We start from the raw sequence: 24,096 nt of genomic DNA on the forward strand, positions 1-24,096 counted from the left end.
GTGTGGATTGGAATGTAATTATTCTTCTGATTTCATCCTTCCCTGCATTTTCTGATGTAGTTCCTGGCTCAAAAATATTTAAAATGAGTATTTTAGGATAAAATGTGTTGAGAAATGAGTACTTTCCGATAAAATGCATTTAGAAATGTGTATTTTGTGAGAAAATATATTAAAATGTATTGAAATGCATATTTATGTACAAATGTTGTGGAACAGGATGGAATGGCCTTCTGAATGAAGTGAAATTAGGGATGTTAGAGAAATCCGCCACAGATTCAAATGAGGCCAGATTCTTTGGAATCTGGCCTCAGGAATCTGCAGTGGATCGGCCCCAGTTATCTCCTCTCCTGGAGGATTCTGCATGGGATGGCATGGCCGCTTGTTGCACCAGGAGCCCTTCGCCTCCACGCCGATCGCCACTTTTTTTTTTATGGCGATCGGCAGGATGTCCCAATAGACTTATATGCAAAATAGAGCCATGAATCTTGCGTATAAGTCTATGTGTCCATATACTTATACGCAAGATTCATGGCTCTATTTTGTGTATAAGTCTATGGGCACATCCTGCCAATCACCATTTTTTTAAAGACTTAGGGCACAATCCCATGCATGTTTAGACAGAAAAAAAGTCCTACTACTCCCAGCTAGGGATGTGTGAACCCACTCCTGTCCGGGTTCTCTGGGTGCCCAGCCCCTGCCCCCGCTTGCCAGTCCCTGGACCATGCTCGAGCCCCTCCCGTGCTCAGCGAGTGGCCCGCATGCACCCCGGCAGCCTCGTTGAGCTCTGTGGTCGATGGAAATAGTCTCAAATGCCTATAGAGTTGTTGTGAGGGAAGGACCATCTGTTGTTGTGAGGGAACAACCATCTTTTCAGTTATTTCACATGTTCCAGGACTGAGCTCTGGCAATGGAAACACCAGGCTTACACCCTTGCTCAAAATGCTTGGGACCCTTGTGTTGGATCCAGATTTACACGCACGCAACTGGGCTGGTGGAAGCGGACTTCCCAGCCCCCTCTTCCCCACAGCAGCCCCTTCAGCCCCCTGAGTGGGGCCCTGCTGGGTGAGCTATGGTATGAGGGGGAGGAAGGGGGGCTTCCCAACATTGGGTGAAGGCATCTTCCACAAGCAGAACCCTTCCGTCAATGGAAGGCAGACCCTGGATCCAACCCTTTGCTTCCATCTGGAAACTCTCACCCCCTTGTCTCAAGCAAAACGTTCCTTGGGAAACACCCCCCCAGATGCCACATTTTTGCTATGCCAGAAAACAAACGTTTATTCAGAATTAACCAAAGAATCTTTTGTGTATCCCATGAAGTAGGAAAGCAGCAGGGAAGGGAACAACCACCATGCTTCTAGGCAGTACACACTTTACTTCAGCATGGCTCCTAGAGGACTTTTCTAAGCACAGGGTAGGAGCATACGTTTTCCTTTCTTTCTCTCTTCAAGGTCCGGTCCCAGTCAGTTCCTTGATGCCTCTGGATTTCACGCCTGGGCAGTGAGGTTTTACATGCGGCAGATCTTGGTGCTGATCCGTGGGCCTGGTGGGCATGGGCCACAAGGCGGTGGACAGACTGGTCTGCATGGGCCACAGAGAGGGGGCCCACAGGGTGGAGGGCCACATGGGGCACAAACTGGCCCACAGGGATTGACACAGGATGGGGCCAGGTTGGGCTCAACCACGGGCACGCATGGCTTGCAGTTTGGCGGGCAGACTGGAGCACAGACGGGCTCTGGCACGCAAACGGGCCGGCAGACAGACGAACGGATGGCGGTCGCACACTCCGGGTTGCAGGGACGATTGGGCAGCCTGGAAAAAGAACAGACGTCAGTTTTTAGGAGAGGCCACCATGTGCTTGGAAGGAAGTTAACTTGGGAACATGATTTTAAAAAGTAGTGAGAGGGGATGTCAGATGCTAAAGCAAAAGGCTTTACACTCTGTATTGTGCTTACTCTCACAACAGTGTTCTTCTGAGGCACATTGGTGCTCTTCCCTGGACTTGCTATAACTAGGGATGTCAGAGGAATCTGCAACAGAACCAAATGAGTGGTCCGGCTTTTCTCAGTTGGGCAGGTTCCAGGGACTTGCAGATTTATTTTTTTTTTAACTTCCTGGAATTTTACGCAAATTTTGTCGTAGAAAAATATGCAAACATTTAAAAAACAGCCAAAATGTGTATTTCCCCCACAGGCTAAAGTGTGAAAATGTGCATTTGGGGGGAATTTGCGCATTTTTGCAGGCGTGACTTTGTGCAAATTTGGAAACTAAAAACATCTGATTCTGTCAATGGGCAGATGACAGAACAAAAGATGCCTGATAATCTGCCAAACACACACAGAACAGATTTTACACAGTCCGAATATCCTAGGTGTAACCTCAACACATAAACACATTTACCCATTTCCTTCATCTGCACTTATTTCCATATAGCTGTGCTTCGAATCACAGTCCATGTACTGCCAATGTTGCATCCTATCATGTGTGTGTTTTGAAAGTAAATTAATTCATTAGTTAGTATATCATGTGCAAAATTATGAGTCAACAAAACATCGCAGTTTACTAGGAGCTGCTACTTGCAGTAGCCCTTTGGAGTTACATGATGGGCTGCCTTGAGCACTTCAGTTCCAATAGGACAGTCTTCCCCCTTGGCCATGCTGGTTGGCAGTTATGAGAATTGCGGTCCAGCACATCTGGAGGGGACCAGCTTGGGGGTGGCTGTACTAGGAACTCATATGCTCCAGATGTGCATCAGGGTCAGTCCCTATTACAGCCCTTCCAATCTTGGGTCCTGGGATGTTGTTGGATTGAAATACCCATCTCCCCCAGCCAGCATGGCGGATAGTCAGGAATGACAGGAATTGTGATCCAACAACATCTGGAGACCCGAGGTTTGTTTGTTTGTTTGTTTCTATACTGCCCGATAGCTGAAGCTCTCTAGGTGGTTCACAAAAATTAAAACCAAAAGGTTGGAAAAGATTGTGGCCTATTAGCTGATACATGTCCCTAATACAACACCATCCCTATTTTCCCAATCTCCAATGGAAGAGTTGCTTTATAAAGTTACGTTGGTCCACTACAATTGTTCACATTTCGGCCCCCCGCCCTATTCTCTACAAGGTAAATGGGGGGTGTAGAAGCAGCTAGAGTAGTGCACATCCACTAAATGGGAACACATGGACTCCAAATCCTAGCATGCTACTTCCCTCCCCAACCCCCTGGTAACTACCTATACAGAAAGTAAATGTTCCTGAATGTGTTTGAGTTGTCTCTGTTCATTAATCAGCACAACCCCAAGGCCGCTGTGAGATTTAAGTTTAAAAGAAAAGGATGCAGTTATAGTCATGTTACTAACACATCCTGTTTCAGATTCCCATGCAGGGGAGGCTGTTGCAGAGTCAATGAATGAATGCAATGAACAGCAAAAACCTTCAGCAGTATGGAATTGGGGACAGGTAGCAACCCCTGGTGCGAAGACAGAGGTTGGAAGCAGACAAAAGTTTCCCTGTTTTCATCTGGGAAGCACGTTCCAAAGAACGTTTCAACCATGGAGCTCCCTTCCAAGTCGGGGTGCTTACTGGATCCCAGCGGAGGTGAGCTTTGTAAAGCTGAAGCCACAGAAATCCTCACCGGGCCGGGCCCGCCGCTACCATTTTGTGTACGTACTTGCAGTCTTCTCCTTCCAGCATGTTGCGGTAAGTGGCAATCTCACAGTCCAGCCGGGCCTTTTCGTCAAGGAGGGTCTTGTACTCGCAGTTCTGGCGCTCAATGTCGCAGCGGATTTCGGCGAGCTGGGCCTCCACGTTGCTGATCAGACACTGGAGCTGGGAAAGCTGGGTGCAGTAGCGGGACTCTGTTTCTTGCAATGTGCACTCCAAGGCACCTTTCTGTGAGGGGGAGGAGGCAGAGTGCTTCAGCAGGGCAGCGGGGGCTAGTAGTTGCACACCCCGCAATGTGAACATGATGGGCTACAGTGTTTTTTGCTGGCTAGCTTGATTAGGTTGAGGTGGGAATAGAGATGGTTCCTCACGCTGCAAGACTGCATGTAGGCCTGGCATTTAGGATGCAAAATCAAGCCATTGACAGTGCAGTCCTGTACAGGTCCACTCAGAAGTACGTCCCATTGAGTTCGGTAGGCTTCCGGGTAAGTGTATGTGTCTGTCTATCTATCTATCTATCATCTATCTATCTATCTATCTATCTATCTATCTATCTATCTATCTAATCTAATCTAATCTAATCTCCACTCTGATAGTCATTTAACAGCACAGCTGCTCATGAGGGCGGAAGCCGAAATGTTTAGCTTAAATATTTTTTTGAAAACTCTGTTGTTAGTCTTTCTATTTTTCACCTTTCTGCCATCTATGTATCTATCAGCGATCTATCGATCTATCTAATCAGCCTGAAGAGTGGTGGCTGTTTTGTTTTTTAAATTTGTGGAGGTGGTAGGGATGGCAGAGAATTCCACCACGGATCTCAGGGAGGCCGAATGCCAGTGCATTCGGCCCCCCGAAATCTGTGCCGGAATGGCCTGCCCCCCCCCACGGATCGCCCCGGGACGAGACTTACCTGGGGCAGATCTTCCGGGCAGCGGCAGCTCCGGTGGCGGCTTCAGCGGCAGCGGCTGCAGCGGCTGATCTTCCGACCGGCTGCCACCGCCGCCATTTGCAGGTTTGTTTGTTTTTTTCCCCACCCACGTGATAGGCTACGTAAGTTTTTACGTAGCCTAAAACGTCTGGGTAAAAAAAAAAAAAAAAGGGTATGCAAATGGCGGCGGCTATGGCCACTGCCATTTGTATACGCCTTTTTTTTTTTACCCACACGTTTTAGGCTACGTAAAAACTTACGTAGCCTAAAACGACTGGGTTAAAATAATAAAAAAGGCGTACGCAAATGGCGTCTTGGGCCATCTTAGTCCACGTAAATAATTACGTAGACTAAGATGGCGAAAATAAGGGGAACGCAAATAGCGTCCACTACGCTATTTGCGTTCCCCTTATTTTCGCCGTCTTAGTCTACGTAAATGTTTATGTAGCTTAAGACGTCAAAAATAAGGAACGCAAATGGCAGCGGCCATAGCCACCGCCATTTGCGTACGCGGTTCCCCCCACCCCAGAGCCCTCCGCAGCCGGAAATCTGGCTGCAGACGGCTCTGGCCTGGCTAGGCCTGTCCGGCTGCTGAGCCGGCCAAGGAGGATTCCGGGGGGGCGGAGGAACGGAGTGCCTCCCCCCGTCCAGGATTCCGGGGGGAGGGACGGAGCGCCTCCCCCCCCCACCATCAGCATAATCCGCGAACAGGTAAGTGATTTTCGTACATCCCTAGGAGGTGGGCATAACTTTTGTACGCATTGGTTTGCTTTCCAAACCTAAAATATCAGGAAAAAAATTATATAAAGGTGGTCACGCACTGAACAAAACATATAAATAAACAAACAAACAAACTCAGCACCAGCAAAATAATGATTGCATTATTTCTTCTATTTCCGCTAACCATGTGGAGGAGCAAGGTGCTGCGATGGTCACTAGAGTGCTGGAGCTCTCTCACACATCCCTCCCCTGGCTCCTACAGTTTTGCCAGGCTTTGCCCACACACTTTTAATCCTGTCTCCACAGCCACAAGTCACAAATGTTTCTTGAAAAATAATGAAAATAGATTTTTCAGGATGCTGTGTGTCCAATATCAAGCTCCACAGATGTGCAGGGAGATTGCAGAGTTGTGGAACGCACACCACCCTGATTATCTGTTATGTTTGCACAGTTTAGCCACGTGTTAAACCTGTCCTCTTGAGCCTCATGTGGTGCAGAGTGGTAGGCGGCAGCATTGCAAATGAAACTCTCCCCACGACCTGAGTTCGATCCCAGCTGGGTCCCAGGTAGCCGGCTCGGGTCGACTCAGCCTCCATCCTTCCGAGGTGGGTAAAATGAGTACCTAGCTTGCTGGGGGAAAGGTAGTTAGGAGGACTGGGGAAGGCAATGGCAAACCACCCCACTATAGTCTGTCATGAAAACGCCAGCGTAAGCAGTGTCCCTCTAGGAGTCAGTAATGACCCTGTGCTTGCACAGGAGGAACCTTTCCTTTCCTAAAACTGTCCTCACAGTTATTTATCTCATGTATTTCTTAGATGCCTTTCAAGATCATAGTCTCCCCAAAGTGGTTTACAATTAGAGATGTCAGAGAATTCTGCCATGGATCTCGGTGAGGCCGAATGCCAGTGCATTCGGTCCCCCGAAATCTGTGGCAGAACTAAGCCCCCGCCCCCCCCACATGAAAGGTGCACGAAACAGAGCACTTACCTGCTGCCATCCGTGCTGACTTGCGAATGGCAGTCGCGCTGCGGTTTCCATTCGCTTCTTCATCATAGCTGTGATAGGCTACGTAAATAATTACGTAGCCTATCATGGCTAACGCAGGGCTAACATTTGCGTCCCTGCTCAGACCATGATAGGCTATGTAAGTATTTATGTAGCCTATCACGGCAAGCTAAAAAAACCCCACAGCGTACGCAAATGGTGGCGGCTACGGCGGCTGCTATTTGCGTTCCCTTTTTTTTGCTGTTTTAGTCTACGTAAATATTTCCGTAAGCTATTATGGCGAAAACAAGGGGAACGCAAATAGCGTAGTGGGCACTATTTGAGTTCCTTTTTTTTTTTTTTTTTTTGCCGTAATAGCTTACAGAAATATTTACATAGGTTAAAATGGCGGGAAAAAAGGAACGCAAATGGCGGCCACTATAGCCATTTATGTACACTGTTGTGGGGGGTTTTTTGGCTGCAGGCTGCCCAGCGGCTGGATGTATGGCTGCGGGCGGCCCTGGCTGGCGGCTCTGCGGAATCTCCGCAGAGCGGAGCCGGCCGGGTTAGGATTTCGGGGGGAGGTGCGGAGCGCCTCCCCCCCCACTGCGAATCACCCCGTCAAAAGGTAAGTGACTTTCGTACATCCCTATTTACAATATAAAAAAGTACAATTAAATATGAAATAATAAAACCACCTTAAAATTTCAACAATTTTCAAACAAGCTAGTTAAAATAAAGCATCATTTCAAATATTTAGGCTTAGGGTGTTGTAGCCCATGTTTTTCTGGGTGCCCTTCCAGGAGGCTGGCCTAACATCACATGAAGAGGAGGCCGGTAGCCAATGTTTCCCTGTGTGTGCTTCAGGGAAGGTGCAGAAGTGATGCAATACCTGGATCTGTTCTTAGCTTCCTGTACCCTCCGGGGCTCTTTTAAGGACAGGATGAACAAAGGAAACAATGCAACCTGCCCTAAGCCTTTGAGGTGGATCAGAAATTAATCCAGGTTACTCCATGAGGTGCTGGCAGCTGCTTTGTGGCATCACTGCTTGTCTTGCGTAGACCTCTGAAAGGAGGCTGACGTTGCAGAGGGAATGTGCTCTGACAGAAGGATAAATGCAATATGCTGCACCAGGGATGGGGAGCGTGTGACCCTCCCATCAGCATTGTACTCCAACTCCCATCAGCCCCAGCCAGCATGACCAGTCTGGCAGCATCTGGAGAGCCCCAGGTTCCCCACCCTTGTGCAACACACAGTAGACTTGAGGACTGATCTCCCTGATCCTTGAGAAGAGCTGTTCAGAAGCAAGATATAGTGAGATTGCTGTGAGCGCGCTATTTAACCCCTGGCGATATGCTGGGCATTCCGCACTCCTACCCACCATGCTCTGCTGAGCCTGTAGGTCGATCTCCAGGGCCTGAACACAACGCCTCGTCTCGATTATCTCTGTCTGGCAGCATTGCAGCTGTTCTCCACTGGAGATCACCTCCCTGTTTAGCTCTTCCATCTGGTGAAAACAAGTTAAAAATAAAGGTGGGGAATGAGAAGGTTGCAGGATTCTGCCATGGAAGACTGCCACTGAGAAGCCCATTGGGGTGGATTCATTTAGAGGGGAAGTATTTGGCCTCCAGGGAGGACCATACCTGGGTACAGTACCAGTCTTCCACTTCCCGACGATTTTTTTCAAGGTCAGCCTCATACTGGCATCGCATCTCATCCAGGACCTTGTTAAGGTTACAAGATGGGGCGGCATCCACCTCCACGTTGATGCGATCACCAAGCTGGGAGCGAAGGGCACAGGACTCCTGGAGAAGGGGACAAGGAGGAGGAGAAGGAAAAAGTATTGCGGGCGACCTGGAACCCTTTGATCTGTGCATTGGTGTTGGACTAGTAATGCAAACTGGTTGCGTGGCAGGGACTTGTTGGACCCTGGTATAAAAGTGATTTGAGGAGATTCAGTGGATGGGGCATGCATCAGGCCAGGATCTGGTGGTCATAGTTGGGACTGAATGGAAATAAAGTTCCCCTGGGTGACAGTGGTTAGTAACCCTTGGGGGGTTAAGAACATAAGAAGAGCCCTGCTGGATCAGACCAAGGGTCCATCTAGTCCAGCATTCTGTTCGCACAGTGGCCAACCAGCTGCCGACCAGCAACCCACAAGCAGGACAGGAGGGCAACACCACCCTCCCACCCATCTTCCCCAGCAACTGGTATACACAGGCTCGCTGCCTCTGGTCCTGGAGGTAGCACAGAGCCATCAAGACTAGTAGCCATCGATAGCCTCCTCCTCCAGGAATTTGCTCTTTACCTGCTGTTTATAGGTTCAGATGATTGTACAAGGCTATTTTGCTCTGTGGGCACCACTTCTGCATCGCACCTGCGCTCTGCTTGTGGTGTAACCAGGCACTATCCAGATGTGTTGGACCACAACTCCCATCATCTCCAGTACAGGTAATGTCTGAAGATGATGGGAGTGATTGTGGGGACTGATCCGGAGGAGGGTTACTGGATAGCAGGGATGCTGGAGAAATTCAAGACGGACTAAAATGAGTTTGGATTCCTAAGAATCCAACCTGCAGAATATTCTGCAGACTGGCTCCTTCAGGCTGCACGGAGTCTGTGGACTTTTGGATCTTTCTTTTTGACTTTCCCAAAATGTATGCAAATTTATTCATAGGAAAATACGCACGTTTCTGCTGATCGGCATGCCATCCCAGAAAATATACGTGGGGAAAAGTTGAATGGAGTGGGGGGCAACATGCTAAGTATTACATACTAACGCAAATTACATACATTGTTGCAAACCCTCCTACGGAATTAATTGTGCATCTTTCCGCTTAAAGAAAAAAAATCGAATACATCTGTGAATGGGCGCCAGAACGAACGACACCACACAATCCACAAAACATACACGGACGGATTTCACATAATCCGGGCATCCCTGCTGGATAGATGATGTCTCCTGCCTTTGGACAAAGATTGAACTCGATGCCTCAGGGGACTTCCAGCTCTGTGATTCCGTGTCCCTGCACCCATGTTTTAGCACCTGTTCTGGCCTTGGCATGAGCAACGTTTTGGCTGTACCTCCTCATGGTTTTTCTTCAGGCACATCATCTCCTCGGTCAAGGACTCAAGCTGAGCTTCCAGGTCAGCCCTGCATAAGGTGAGATCATCCAGAACTCTGCGAAGACCATTGATGTCGGCTTCGTCCCGCTGGCGCAGGCTCAGTTCATAGTCATACCTTTGAAGGGGGGAAGGGCATGTAATTACAGGAGGGCTGAGAGGGCAGAATGTGAAGTCTAGGGATGTATAAATCCCGTACCTGTGTCAAGGGCTCCTTGGAGGGCTCTCTCAGTCTAATCCAGTAGCCAAGTCCAAACACAGACAAAGGGATTCTTTCCAAAGCTTTATTCTTCTTTTACAACTTAACAACTCTACAGGTAGCAACTAGATCTGAGCAGCAGCATCCCTATGCCCTAAGTTGGAACAGTTGGTCCCCATTTGAAAGGCAATTACTGGCAGACCCCTGAATATAGGGACTAGGGAGAATCCCTCCCCTTTTCCCTTGGATCCTTCGGGTGCAACTGTTCTTTGAGCGCGAACTGGGCACTACGCCTCCTTTCCGCGCCCTCCATTTGGCGCCGCTCTCTGCGTCTGCGCCGCGCATCCACCAAGTCTGCTATCTGTGCTGGGTCACTCCCTGGACTGCTTTCTAAACTAGGAATGTGGGTGGGAGGAATCTCCGTCAGCTGTTGGTCCTGGGAAAGAGGAGCGCGCTCCTCTCCCAGGAGCGACTTCTCTTCCTCAGCATCAGAACTACTCTGGGACTCTATGGGCTCAGTGTCCACCCTGACAACCTGCCAGTCCAGGGGGGGGGTCCGCAGGGGGAAGGGAGATGATCCGTTTCTCCCCCCGGAATCCTCGCTGGCCGGCTCCGCTCCACGGCGATTCCACAGAGCCACTGGCTGGCTCTGAAGCACCAGTGATACGGCCTCCATGCTGTATCGCTGGCTGAAGGGGACTTGATTGACAGTGGACGCAAATGGTGTCCAGGATGCCATTCGCAGCTGTAAAGGCCTTAGTTTAAGGTAAATGCAGCGATAAATGGCTGCATTTACCTTAAACTAAGGCCTTTACAGCTGCAAATGGCATCCTGGACGCCATTTGTGTCCGTGATTTTCATTCACGCATAGCCTATTGCGTGAATGAAAAGCAGGGATGCAAATGGCGTCCAGGATGCCATTTGCAGCCGTAAAGGCCTTACTTTAAGGTAAATACAGCCATTTACAGCTGCATTTACCATAAACTAAGGCCTTTATGGCTGCAAATGGAGTCCTGGACACCATTTGCGTCTGCAGTCAGTCCCCTTCAGAAAGTGATATGGCATGGCGGCCGTATCGCTGGCAATCCGGAGTCGGAGGATCCAGCCGAAGAGAAATTCGTGGGGAGGCAGAGGTAAGTCTTCTGTTCCACCACAGACTCATTGGAGTCTGTGGCGGAGTTCTCCACCATCCCTAGTGAAGTCTAGACCTGGGAGCCCTGAGCACTAATCCAAGCCCAGGTCTGGATCCCGTGGACGGTGAATAGAAGCCAGCCTTCCCTCGACTAGTGGCTTTCAGAAGGTTTGGACTAAAACTTCCATCAGCTACAGCAAACATGGCCAATGGTTAGAGGTGATAGGAGTTGTCATCCAAAACATTTGGAGGGCACCAAGTTGGGAAAGGCTGGTATAGGTGCTCGCTGGTGTGCTGCACTCATCCATGAATGTGTGTCAAATGTCTATGAGAACTCTGGGACTGTCTGTTCCGGTCTCTGTTTTCCCACCACTTAGTCCATCTTTTTGCTTACCAGAAAAATATCCATTAAGGAGGAAAAGACGGAAGAGCTGCACAGCGTCTTTTGACTGGTAGAGCTAGGAGCCCTCTGTCTAGAAACACCCTATGTCCCAACCTCTGTTGCCCATCAGTTATCCATGAACAGAAATAATTATTTTATGGCATCGTCATGAAGAGGAAAGGTATACACATTCTGATCCTTATGGTGGGACACAGAATACTCATATCATGTCATGGAATTTCTTAATTGCAACAAACACACTCTTCTGTACACTTTCTTGAAATGAGCCACACTGAACTCCATGAGACTTACTTCTGAACAGACATGCAAAAGGCTGCACTGTTTATCCGTCGTTTTGTAGTCTCAGTGAGAGGGTGGTGAAAATGCAGGTTTTTTTCTGATGCATGCGTATGAACAGAATGGGGTTTCTAAGCTGCAGTAGTGATTTGGGGTATGGAATGAGCATGTATCATTCTGAAATCAAAGGGTGTCGTGTTGTATTTGCGTCCTATGTGTGCACATGTGTTCATGTGTAAGTGGAGAAAGAGAGACAGTTGAATAATTATTCTTAGTGGCTCAACTCTGTTGTGCAGTGTTTGATGGGTTTGGGCAGGGATGGTTCATTGTTTTAGAGGAACTAAACCAAATCCACATTTCCCCGCATCAATAGGATGTAGGGATGGGCGGATTCCCTACCTGCCGGTCCAAGGGGAATCCATTCCTCCCCCCAGAATCCTCTCTGGCAGGCTCCGCTCCATGGCGATTCTGCGGAGCCGCTGGCTGGCTCCGAAGCACCAGTGATACAGCCGCCATGCCGTATCGCTGGCAGAAGGAGACTGACTGCAGACACAAATGGTGTCCAGGATGCCATTTGCGGCTGTAAAGGTCTTAGTTTGAGGTAAATGCAGCCATTTAGCTTGAACTAAGACCTTATGGCTGCAAATGGCATCCTGGAAGCCATTTGTGTCCCTGTTTTATGGCTGCATTTACCTCAAGCTAAGACCTTTACAGTTTCCATTTACGGCTGCATTTGCCTGTGAGAGCTGGACTATAAGGAAGGCCGAGCGCCGAAGAATCGATGCTTTCAAACTGTGGTGCTGGAGAAGACTCTTACGAGTCCCCTGGACTGCAAGGAGGTCAAATCAGTCCATCCTAAAGGAAATCAACCCTGACTGCTCATTGGAAGGACAGATACTGAAGCTGAAGCTCAAATATTTTGGCCACCTAATGTGAAGAGAAAACTCCCAGGAAAAGACCCTGATGCTGGGAAAGATTGAAGGCAAAAGGAGAAGGGGACAGCAGAAGATGAGATGGCTAGATAGCATCACCAATGCAATGGATATGAACTTGAGCACACTCCAGGAGAGAGCGGAGGACAGGAAGGCCTGGCGTGCTATGGTCCATGGGGTCACGAAGAGTCAGACATGACTGAACGATTGAACAACAACAACAAAGACCTTTACGGCCACAAATGGCATCCTGGATGCCATTTGCATCCGCAATCAGTCCCCTTCAGCCAGCAATACGGCATGGCGGCCGTATCACTGGCAATCCGGAGCCAGAGGATCTGGCCGAAGAGGATTCTGCGGGGAGGCAGAGGTAAGCGTTCTGTTCTGCCACAGACTCTGTGGGGCCAGATTCTAAAGAATCTGGCCTCATTGGAGCCCATGGCAGAATTTTCTGCCATCCGTAATAGGATGCCAAAAAAAAATGTGGAAGAAAGTAAAACTGACAGATTTGTCCATCTCTAATTTGAAATATACTTTTATGAACCAGCTCTTTATGTGGAAATGGATCTCTACCTTCTTAGCGCTACTGGACATCTCTTAACAGAATATTCCTCATTTCAGAATACTTTGGGTCTTAATAGAACAGACACTGAAGTTTCTGAAGCATAATTTAGTTTGAAAATGTTGAACTGTCAATCCTTAGCTGGTCCCATTGCTAACAGCAACCTTCACGTTTAGCCTCTTTTTCCCACAAGACTCTTGCTGGTAACCCCTGTTCTTCACCTGGGAGTACAACTAGGGTTGGCGGAAAATTTCTCCCCGAAACTTTGGGGGGCCGAGCAACAACGTGTTCAGCCCCCCGAAAATGTTTCGGGGAGAAATTCTCCGCCCCCCCGCCCCCCCCGGGATGGGACTTACCTTTCCCGAATGTCCCTCCCGGCGGCAGGTCCCGGCAGCGGTTCGGCGGGTCTTCGTCAGGGGCGGGGGCGGCAGCCGATCTTTCGACCGGCTGCCGCCGCCGCCATTCCAATAAAAGTAAATTTTTAAAAAACCGCCCCCGTGATAGGCTACGTGACGATTAACGTAGCCTATCACGGCTAGATTTGCAAAGTCAGCCGTGATAGGCTACGTAAATCGTCACGTAGCCTATCACGGGTGACTTAAAAAAAAAAAAAAAAAGCGCGTACGGATAATGGCGGCCCCCATAGGGAGCCACCATTCGCGTTCCTTATTTGGTCGCTGTAGTCTACGTAAAGATTTACGTAGACTACAGCGACCAAATAAGGAACGCGAATGGCGGCTCCCTATGGGGGCCGCCATTTGCGTACGCACTTTTTTTTTTTAAAGTCACCCGTGATAGGCTACGTGACGATTTATGTAGCCTATCATGGCTGACTTTGCAGATCTAGCCGTGATAGGCTACGTTAATCGTCACGTAGCCTATCACGGGGGCGTTTTTTTTTTTTAATCTTTTAATTTCGCGGCTGGGCGAGGCGAGGCGCCTCCTCCCCGGCCTGAATTTCGGCCGGGCGAGGCGGGAAGCCTCCCCCCCCCAGCCTGAACTTCGGGGGGAGAGCAGCGAAGCGCCTCCCCCCCACCGCGAAAAGCTGCGAGACGAGGTAAGTGACTTTCGTGCACCCCTAAGTACAACATACAGGATGGAAATGGCTGAAGAACAAGAGAGTTCAACCCACCCCACAAATAATCTTACTTAGTGCAGTAGTCATCTGAAGCCATTTTGAGATTATCAATGTCTAGGCACAGTCTTGCGTTGTCAGCTTTAGTACAGCAAATCTGAAAAACAAGAAATTAAAATGTCATTTTAATCCACCTAAATGGGTGAGGTAGGAGGAGGGATGTGTGACTCCGCCAGATCCAAGCTTGTTGAGGTTCTCTGAATTTCACCCCAAAGCTCATTCCGGCTCATGTCCACGTCAGATTGTGAGCTTTGTTTTTGACTTTTTGCACAAAATGTTGTGTGCATTTTTTTTTCCAAATGTACAATTCAATTGTGCACATTTTTCAAAAGTACATGTTTCTCATGTGCAGTTTTCAAATATATGCATTTTTGAGTGCACTTTTTTGATTTGTTACAGAGATGGCATTGCAATTTCAGAAATGTACAGGCCTGCATTCAATTCTGGCCTCTGAGGACTGGGTACCTTCTGGTCAAAAGTGAACTGAAACAAAATTCCCATGCATCTGTAGGCAGGAGCAGGTCGGAAGGAATTTGAAGGGCGTGGCAGCCGACATCAGAATGTGCCCTGAAAGTCTGTACAGATAGATTGTGAATGGTAAGCACGCTGGAAAGTACACTGACTGTGCTGGGTCAGATGTATCATCCTCTCTCCCAGGGTGAGCTCAGGGGAAACTGGCACTGCGCTGTTGTCACAAAAGTCGGCTGTGCACTGTAGTGATTGGCTAGAACTGGTGATGTCACTAAGCCAACTTTCGCTGCTTTCTCAGAGCAGTTTTTCAGCATTTAAAAAATGGATTCTGCTTGCTTTTTTTTTTGCTTTTGTTTTTAAAGGAGGTAAATGTACATTTTAACTGAACAAATGTACATGCAGTGTCCATCTGTGTATCCTTTATTCCATGGCAACTTGAATATGTGAAAGCTCCATATTTCTTCAACTTGTGTGTATGACTATGTGTGTGTGTATGAGTTACACAGAACAATGAAGAGTTTACTTAGACTCAGTGTCAACTCAAAAGCTTGTGCAATATTACATCATAATGAGGAAGCCCATTAAAAAAAAATATCCCGCGATCTGTTTTGTGTTACTAATGTTCAAGCGGCTACTGCAAACAGGGTGTATGTTTAAGCTGGCTTTCCCAGCTACATATAGCCAGCTGCTAAATTACAAAGCAAAAGGTATAAAAGCTGTTGTCAGCACTAAACTGCGTTTTCATATGTACAACATGATTAAAAATGTTTGTGCAAAAGTAGAATAACGTCAAAATATAAAAATACTATTTATGTAGCCCAGGAAACAGTGACTGTCACACACTGAGTAAGCAGAATACAAAACTCATAGAAGCAAACAATAATATTCGAACACTTAACCTCTCCAGGTATTTGGCAACCTATATTGGGGCACTTAGGGCAGGACTTTGGGGTGCAAGTCTAGGGTCCTACTCAGTGGAATGAGCAGCAGCCAGGCTCCCAAACACAGCAGGACTGGCTGACTATGTTTTGGAGTATGTGAAGTAATACACATGACCATCTAAGGGAGAGGGCATGAAAGGCAACAAAGGAGAGGGCCTTCTGGGTGGTCCCCCCCCAATTATGGAATGATCTCCCCAACGAGGACTGCCTGATGCCAACATTATTATCTTTTTGGTGCCAGGTGAAGACCTTTCTCTTCTCTCAGGCATTTGGCAGCATAAGGTGAGGTTTGTTAATATGGTGCTAAAAAGGTTAAATAATTTTGCGAACAAAAGACTGAAGATTGGCAGATGAGCCAATGTGAGTATATGAGCGAAATAAGAAGAACTGGGCACGCTCGCCAGCTAGGAGGAGGAAAATTAGTGTTCCACATCTTGTGGTGTACACCTGCAGATAAAGGAATGTCCTTACTCAATGCCACTTGGGCGGGGGAAGCCGTAGTACTAAGCATGAGAGAAAACTTGGAGGAGGTTTTTGGGTGGATATGACTACATATGGCCAACGATGAACGTGAGGACCAGGGAGAACTACATCAATCAAGATAACGTGCCCAGATGGCAGCCTTTTAGCCATGTTTTAGTAAACTTCAAATTAACTCACTAGTGGTAATGCCAGAGATGTTCCCCAAAAACATGGCCATAAAAAGTGAGATTGTCGGGGATAGAGAGACACCTCAATTCTAATTGGTGAGTGGGTGGTCTAATTGCTCATGCACCCCATTTCTGATTGGAAGGTGGTGGTCTCATCACTTATTGGGCCCCTACCTTTGGCCAGAACAAGCGTATAAAAGCACAGGCAGTGAGGACTGAAGCTCACTTCGCTCCTTCGCCTCTGATCTTCTCTGGACCACCGGACCCAAGGATTTGGGTAACTAGGGACCTAGGGATGGACGAAAGTCCCTTACCTGGTCCCGCAGCTTGCTTCGCGGTGGGGGGGAGGCACTCTGTCCCTCCCCCCGAAATTCTTGGTGGGGGGGAAGAGCCCCATCCCTCCCCGCTGAAATTCTGGCTGGAGGGGAGGCGCCCTGTCCCTCCGGCCGAAATTCTGCCTGGGGGGGAGGCGCCCCGTCCCTCCGGCCGCGAAACCTCTTCTCCTGCCGGGACGCAAATGGCGGCGGCCGTAGCCGCCGCCGTTTGCGTCCCTGCAGTCAGCCGTGATAGGCTACATAAAACTTTACGTAGCCTATCACGGCTGACTTAGGGGGGGGGGAAAGCACGTACGCAAATGGCGGCGCCCATGGGCGCCACCATTTGCATTTCTTATTTTGGCCTGGGTAGTCTACGTAAATATTTACGTAGACTACGGCGAAAATAAGGGCAACGGAAATAGCGTTGCCCTTATTTTCGCCGTAGTCTACATAAATATTTACGTAGACTACCCGGGCCAAAATAAGGAACACAAATGGCAGCACCCATGGGCGCCGCCATTTGCATACGCGTTTTTTTTTTTCCAATGTCAGCCGTGATAGGCTACATAAAGATTTACGTAGCCTATCACGGTGTTTTTTGAAAATCTAGCCGTGATAGGCTACGTAAATCTTTACATAGCCTACCACGTTTGTTGTTGTTGTTGTTTTTTACTTGGAAATGGCGGTGGCGGCAACTGGTCGGAAGACCGGACGCCGACGCCGCCACACCGCCACCGAACCGCCGCCGGGAGCTGCCGCCGCCAGGGACATTCGACCAATGTAAGTCCCATCTCGGGGGGGGCGGGGGGGCGGACCGTTTCTCCACCAATTTCGGGGGGCTGAATGCGTTGGCATTTGGCCTCCAAGAGATTTGTGGAGAAATTCTCCGACATCCCTATAGGGACCTCTTTATACTCTTAGACTTTGGAACTTAGAATATTTTCTGAAGTTAGGACTTAGAGAGTATTTTCTGAAAGCGGAACTTAGAATTATTTCTGAGTTTGGGAGTTGAAGTTATTTCTGAAGATGGGACTTAGAATTATTTCCACGTCTTGGGTTTTTCCTTTCACTCTAACTTCTGCCTTTATTCTTCACAAGCCTAGAGGAATGTAGTAATGCTTTAGCGTAGTTTTTTTTATATAATTCAAGTAATGTGCAGGAGGAGAAAAAGGGAGAGTTAACAATTACGTTTTAGTTTTGTTTAGATTTGTTTTACTTTAGCTTTAAACCACAAGTATTAAGCAGAAGGATAGGAAGGAGGAGTCATAATAATGTTAGAAGCTCAAACCACTGTCTTATTAGCAGATAATTCTTAGTACCAGCTTGGGCAATTGCAGTTCTTTTCATTAATCTCCTATTTTTTGTTGTATTCTCTTTCCCTGTAATCACAGAGAAAGTTTCTAATGCTCATATAACCAGCATGCCAGCACTTTCTTTTAATTTTGTAATTTTCTAAAATAAATAGATTTCAATTTACAGTGTTGTCTGTAGTAATGTTTGTCTGTTTGGATTAGCTTGGTTACCCACCAGGGTGTTTTGGACCCATTTGGTACAGGCTCTGAAGTTAAACAGGACCAAATTTACAAGGTTTTAATCAGGTTCTGGATTTTTCTTGTCGTTGATCATTTAAAATTGTTGATGTACATGTGTCTCTGTGTGTGTGCTATCTGTTTATATGTTTGTACGTAAATGGTTTTTACACTATGCATAATGTATTTTTAACAGTTTTTAATCTTTGTGAACCACCCAGAGAGCTTTAGCTGTTGGGCAATATAGAAATGTAACCATAAATAAATGAAATGAAATTGCATTCAGAGGCTAAAATTACCAAACTGCACCACTAAGGGCACAATCCTATGCACGTTAAGACAGAGAAAAGACCTAGAAGCTGGGAGTTGTAGGCCTTTTCTCTGTCTAAACATGCATAGGATTGTGCCGTGAACACTCATTATTCAGACCTTCCTGCCTTCAGGCCCACTGGTTTCAGCAACTTGCAAGAGGGTGCAATGAGCTGGAGGACTTGAATGGCTTTTTTAAATAGAAAGATCTAGATATTCAAGTGTTTCATTATGCATGGGAACAAACAACAGAGCCCAACCCCACATCCTTCATGTGAACATCCATGTGGATTCTTTCTGCCCACAGTCAAAACAGACTTGGAGGGTCATCTGCCTGATCTTGCATGGCAATTCCTGTATTTGTATAGGACTGGAAACGAGTCTTTAGTTACACCGGCCTTCCACAACATGGCGTCTCCCAGATGTTTTGGACTACAACTCCCATCAGCACCAGTCAGCATGGCCAGTGGTCAGGGATGATGGGGCATGTAGTCCAAAACATATGGAGGGCACCATGTTGCGGAAGTCTGAGCCACACCTTGAAAGCTTCTATGAAACAGCAATCGGAACATTCTCACACTTTTCTTGTCTATTCTGTAGCTACAAACCAACCAGCAATTGCGTTCGTTCATTCAGACAAAAGACTTGCGACTGTCTCATGTTTCCATGGAACCAATTCGCCATGGAAGACCCCAGGACCCCAGATTACCTGCTGCTGGAGCTCGTCAATGTTGCAGTAGAAAGGTTTGAAGTCGGTGCACACATAAGCATTCTCACACTCGTACCACTCTCGGATCTTGCCCTCCAGGTCAGCATTCTCATGTTCCAGGCAACGCACTCTTTCCAGATAGTTTCCCAGTCGGCTGTTCAGGAACTCCATGGTCTCCTTTTCATTGCAGTTGAGGATGCCTTCATCGTGGCCGCCTGCATAGCAGTTGAGAGGGCGGGCAGGAGGTGGGATGCAGGGTGGCGGGACACAGGTGGAACCCAAGCTAGGAGGGGGAAGGCATGTAGACGGCATGTAGCCCCCACTTCGGAAGCTGCTGGGCAGCGATGGGGTGGTGCGGCCCGGGGTGGGCAGGCAAACACTGGATCGGCGAGGAAGGCCATGTCCGGGACGGCAGTTGACAGAGACAGCACTGTTTGGCCGGCAGTTGCTCGTGACCCTGAGGGACCCACAAGGGCGAGTGGAAGTTGCAGCCATTGTAGAAAGGGAACGCTAGATTTCAGAATGAGCTGGAAGACCCAAGGCACCCAAGTCTAGAAGGTGAACATACTCCTGGAGATTTTTTATACCAGGAGCATTGGGTGTGAGCTCCTTTACGAGGCTTCTTCCTTGTGGCGATTCACCTGTGGCCTTCTCATTTGTCCTCCTCATTGTTCGCTTGAAAAGCATTTCTTTGCCTATAAAACGTCTGTTTGCCACACACACCACTTGCCAAGTCAGGACTTCTCTTGATGGCTGTCCCTGGGATTATGGTTTTATGGGACACCATCAAAGCAACCTGTCATCATCAAACAGCAGCCTTCAATAGCTGGGTGTGGGTCATTTCGGCAGCATTATGGGCTTGATGTTTCACAGTGAAATTGCCCCCTCCCTCCCTGCCCTAGTTTGACCATCCCCAAAGCAGTCATACCAATGATTTCTCCTTACTGTGCCAAGAGGAGTTTGTGTGTAGGATTGATGTTTCTCTAACTGCATGCAAAGTGCTCCAGTGTAAAAGATATAGTAGGATGTTTATTCTGTAACTTTGGGGCTGTTCACACAACACTCTAAACCACACTCAGTGGTTGAGTATAGGTTGTTGTTGAACCATAGGTTGTTTGTTGAACTGTGGCTTAGCTTGTTTTCTGAACCCAGGACATTTTCCACAGGGTGGTTTGTTAACCATGCAGTGTGGCTTGTTAACCGCCCCAAACAACTCAACAACAAAGCATGAGTTCTCAAGAAAGCTTGTTCAAGAAAAATAAGCCACACTGCATGATTAACAACCCACCCTGCAGGAAATGTCCTGGCTTCAGACAACACGCTAACCCATGGTTTAACAAACAAACCATGGTTCAACAACCCGCACTCAACCACTGAGCGTGGGTTAGCATGTCGTGAGACCCCAGTCTTCCAGCTGTGATTTGCTGGCAAAGTTCATCTGGGGCATCGGAGACATGTGATGTGTAGATTTGCCCCCCTCCCCCATACATTTCCTTAGGACAATTTTATGGGTGGATGCTGGTTCATACTTAAGACATAACTGATTGCCATATTTGATGACAGGAAAGGAATTCATACCAAATAGATTGGTTAGATTAGTGGGGACTGGCTTCTTCTTTAGTGTGTCTTTTAATTTTAATTTTTTTAGTCTTTTAATTTTAAAAATTAAAAATCTTAATTTTTAAGATTTCTAAGAACTGAATATGTAAACTTATTATACAACAAGAATATGTAGATTTTTTATATATTTTAAACAGATCAGTTGCTCCTGAGGAAGAGACCCAGTCTTGAAATGCTTTCAACATTTTAGAGCATTTTAGAGATCTGCATAATAAATGTTTTTATAGTCCACAAGTATTTTAGAGATCTGCATGATAAATAAAAAAATGATTATTACAGTCCATACCCAGAGGCACTTTGGGATTTTTTCCCCTTTTGATGTCCCCCCCCCCAATTGACATAGGAGCCTCCAGCTTCCACAGTTTATTACCTTTTTATACCGCCCAACAGCTGAAGCTCTGGTTAGTGGAAGTATCACCCTCCAACAAATGACAGCAACTTAGGACCATGAAATTCAAGATCTATTAGAGCTGTGGAAGGGGTAGGACAGATGTCAGATAGATGCCTAGAGGAGGTGAGATGGCTAGAGCACCGGTGGCGGAAGTCTCACCCCAAAGACGAGAGGACACAGGCTAGAGCTGTGTCTTCAGCCTATCATGTGGCGGTGAAGGCAGCAAAAAAGGACTATTATGCTGCCTCTATTGTGTCTGCAGAGTGCTGTCCCAGGAGGCTGTTCCAAGTGGTCTGGAGCCTGGTTGGTCCAGTGGCTCCAGAACTGCTGGAGCGTTCTAAGGCCTCCTGTGAGGCCTTGGCAAGGCACTTTGTGGATAAAATTAGGAGTGCTATTCCGTGTGCCATGTATACAGTTATCAAGCAAGAGGCAGTCTGTGGCAAACCGGTTTTGTGGGATCGGTTCTAGGGATGGACGAAAGTCCCTTACTTGTCCTCGAAGCTTGCTTCACGGTGGGGGGGAGGTGCTTCGCTTCTCCCCCCGAAGTTCATGCAAGGGGGGGGAGGCGCCCCGCCTCGCCCGGCCGAAATTCAGGCCGGGTAGAAGCGCCCCGTCTACCCGGCCGCGGAAAAAAAAACAAAAAAAACCCCACCCCCGTGATAGGCTACGTAACGATTAACGTAGCCTATCACGGCTAGATTTCCAAAGTCAGCCGTGATAGGCTATGTAAATCGTTACGTAGCCTATCACAGGTGACTTTGGGGAAAAAAAAAACCGCGTACGCAAATGGCGGCCCCCATAGGGAGCCGCCATTTGCGTTCCTTATTTGGTCCCTGTAGTCTACGTAAAGATTTATACAAATAGCGTTCCCTTATTTTCGCCGTAGTCTACGTAAATCTTTACGTAGACTACAGGGACCAAATAAGGAACACAAATGACGGCTCCCTATGGGGGCCACCATTTGCGTACGCGCTTTTTTTTTCCCCCCCAAAGTCACCTGTGATAGGCTACGTGACAATTAACGTAGCCTACCACGGCTGACTTTGGAGATCTAGCCGTGATAGGCTACGTTAATCGTTACGTAGCCTATCACTGGTTTTTTGGGGTTTTTTACTGCACTTGTAATGGCGGCTGCCGCCCCCACCCCTGACGAAGACCCGACGAACCGCCGCCGGGACCCGCCGCCGGGAGGGACATTCGTGAAAGGTAAGTCCCATCCCGGGGGGGGGCGGGGGGCGGGGGCGCGGAGAATTTCACCGCCGATTTCGGGGTCCGAATGCATTGGCACTTGGCCCCCCGAAGTTTCGGGGAGAAATTCTCCCCCATCCCTAACGGTTCCAGCTTCTTCCTTCTCATGAAGTGGACAAGGTGCTTTCATCTGTAAGTCCGACCACCTGCTTACTTGATCCTTGCCCATCTTGGCTCATTATGGGCTGCAGAGGGAGGCTGGGTGAGGGGATCAGGGTGGTGGTGAACGCCTCCCTCGAGGAGGGAGTGATGCCATCAGCCCTCAAGGAGGCAGTGATTAGACCACTCTTAAAGAAGCCCTCCTTGGATCCCCAAGTTCTGAACCACTTTCGCCCACTCTCGAATCTGCCATTTTGGGGCAAGGTGATTGAGCGGGTGGTGGCGATGCAGTTGAAGGCACACTTGGAAGAAGCCGATTAACTAGATCCACTTCAGTTGGGCTTCAGGCCTAGGGCATGGGACAGAAACGGCCTTGGTCGCCTTGGTGGATGATATGAGGAGGGCTCTGGATAGGGGTGAATGCTCCTTCCTTGTTCTCCTCGACCTCTCAGTGGCTTTTGATACCGTTGACCACGTTATCCTCCTGGACCGCCTGGAGGGGTTGGGCATTGGAGACACTGTATTACAGTGGTTCCAGTCCTTCCTCTCTGGCAGGTACCAGAGGGTAGCACTGGGACAGGAGGTTTCGGACCCATGGCCGCTCACTTGTGGGGTTCACAGGGTTCCATCCTCTCCCCGATGCTATTCTACATCTATATGAAGCTGCTGGGGGCTATCATCAGGAGGTCTGGGGTGCGATGTCAGCAATATGCACATGACACGCAGCTCTACCTCTCATTCAAATCTTCACCAGCGTTGGCCATAGAATCCCTGTCCAAATGTCTGGAGACGGTGAGTGGCTGGATGGGGAGGAATAAGCTGAAGCTGAACCCTGACAAGACCGAGGTACTTTTGGTGGGAGACAAGAGGAGGCTGGGGAATGTTGACCTGGTGTTGAATGGGGTATGGCTACCCTTGAAAGACCAGGTCCACAGCCTGGGGGTCATTTTACACTCCCAGCTGTCCATGGAGACTCAGGTGTCAGCTGTGAGCTGGACAGCGCTGTACCAGTTCCATCTGATAACGGCGGCTGCGCCCCTACCTTCCCGACCATCTGCTCCCATCGGTAATACATGCCCTGGTATCCTCTCATCTAGACTGCTGTAATGCGCTCTACATGGGGTTACCCTTGAAGATGGTTCGGAAGCTGCAGCTGGTACAGAATATGGCGGCTCGCCTAATTAAAGGCAGCTGCTGGCATGATCACATGACTCTGGTGCTGAAGGAGCTGCACTGGCTACCACTTGTTTTCTGGGCCAAATTCAAGGTGTTGGTCTTGACCTTTAAAACCCTCTATGGTTCTGGCCCAGCCTATCTCAAGGAGCACCTCCAGCAACACCAGGCAGGCTGCTCAACAAGATCAGCCTCGGATGGCCTTCTCTCTGTCCCATCAGCCAGGACAGCTAGGCTGGTGAGGACGAGGGAGAGGGCCTTCTCTATGGTGGCCCCCACTCTGTGGAACTCCCTCCCTAGGGAACTCCACCATGCCCCCTCTTTAATGAACTTCCACCATGCATTAAAAATGTGGTTGTTCAGGCAGGCATTTGGGGTGGGTTAAGGTATTTTTAAATAATGTGAAGCAGGACAAAGGCTAATAGAGTTTTGCCAAGAGAGCACGCTGATCATAGCAAACACTCTTTTCCAACAGCACAAGAGGCGACTCTACACATGGACATCAACAGATGGTCAATATCGAAATCAGATTGATTATGTACTTTGCAGCCAAAGATAGAGAAGCTCTATATAGTCAGTAAAAACAAGA

At 48.3% G+C, this 24,096-nt stretch overlaps 1 protein-coding gene across 1 annotated transcript; it reads right to left on the reverse strand.

Annotated features, from left to right (window-relative positions):
• Window positions 1–1,253: 1,253 nt before the first annotated feature.
• On the reverse strand, window positions 1,254–19,471 carry LOC146341036 (keratin, type I cuticular Ha4-like). Its single transcript, XM_084808254.1, has 7 exons — window positions 18,977–19,471; window positions 14,065–14,147; window positions 9,373–9,529; window positions 7,932–8,093; window positions 7,670–7,795; window positions 3,664–3,884; window positions 1,254–1,809 (listed from the first exon to the last, which is right to left on the reverse strand). The coding sequence occupies exons 1-7, from the start codon at window positions 19,469–19,471 to the stop codon at window positions 1,506–1,508; spliced, it is 1,548 nt and encodes a 515-aa protein (XP_084664380.1). The 3' UTR covers window positions 1,254–1,505.
• Window positions 19,472–24,096: the final 4,625 nt, after the last annotated feature.

This window comes from Heloderma suspectum, chromosome 6, assembly GCF_057233095.1.
Source record: "Heloderma suspectum isolate Gila_16-S chromosome 6, 16-S_ref, whole genome shotgun sequence".
In the NCBI taxonomy this organism is placed as follows: Eukaryota; Metazoa; Chordata; class Lepidosauria; order Squamata; family Helodermatidae; genus Heloderma; species Heloderma suspectum.

Coding starts and splice junctions, on each gene's coding strand:
- LOC146341036 (XM_084808254.1), bottom strand. CDS start 19,471: ATGGCTGCAACTTCCACTCGCCCTTGTGGGTCCCTCAGGGTCACGAGC. Junction 9,530..14,064: donor TCAGATGACTACTGCACTAA/GTAAGATTATTT, acceptor CCCCCTTCAAAG/GTATGACTATGAACTGAGCC. Junction 3,885..7,669: donor TACAGGCTCAGCAGAGCATG/GTGGGTAGGAGT, acceptor TCCCCCTCACAG/AAAGGTGCCTTGGAGTGCAC.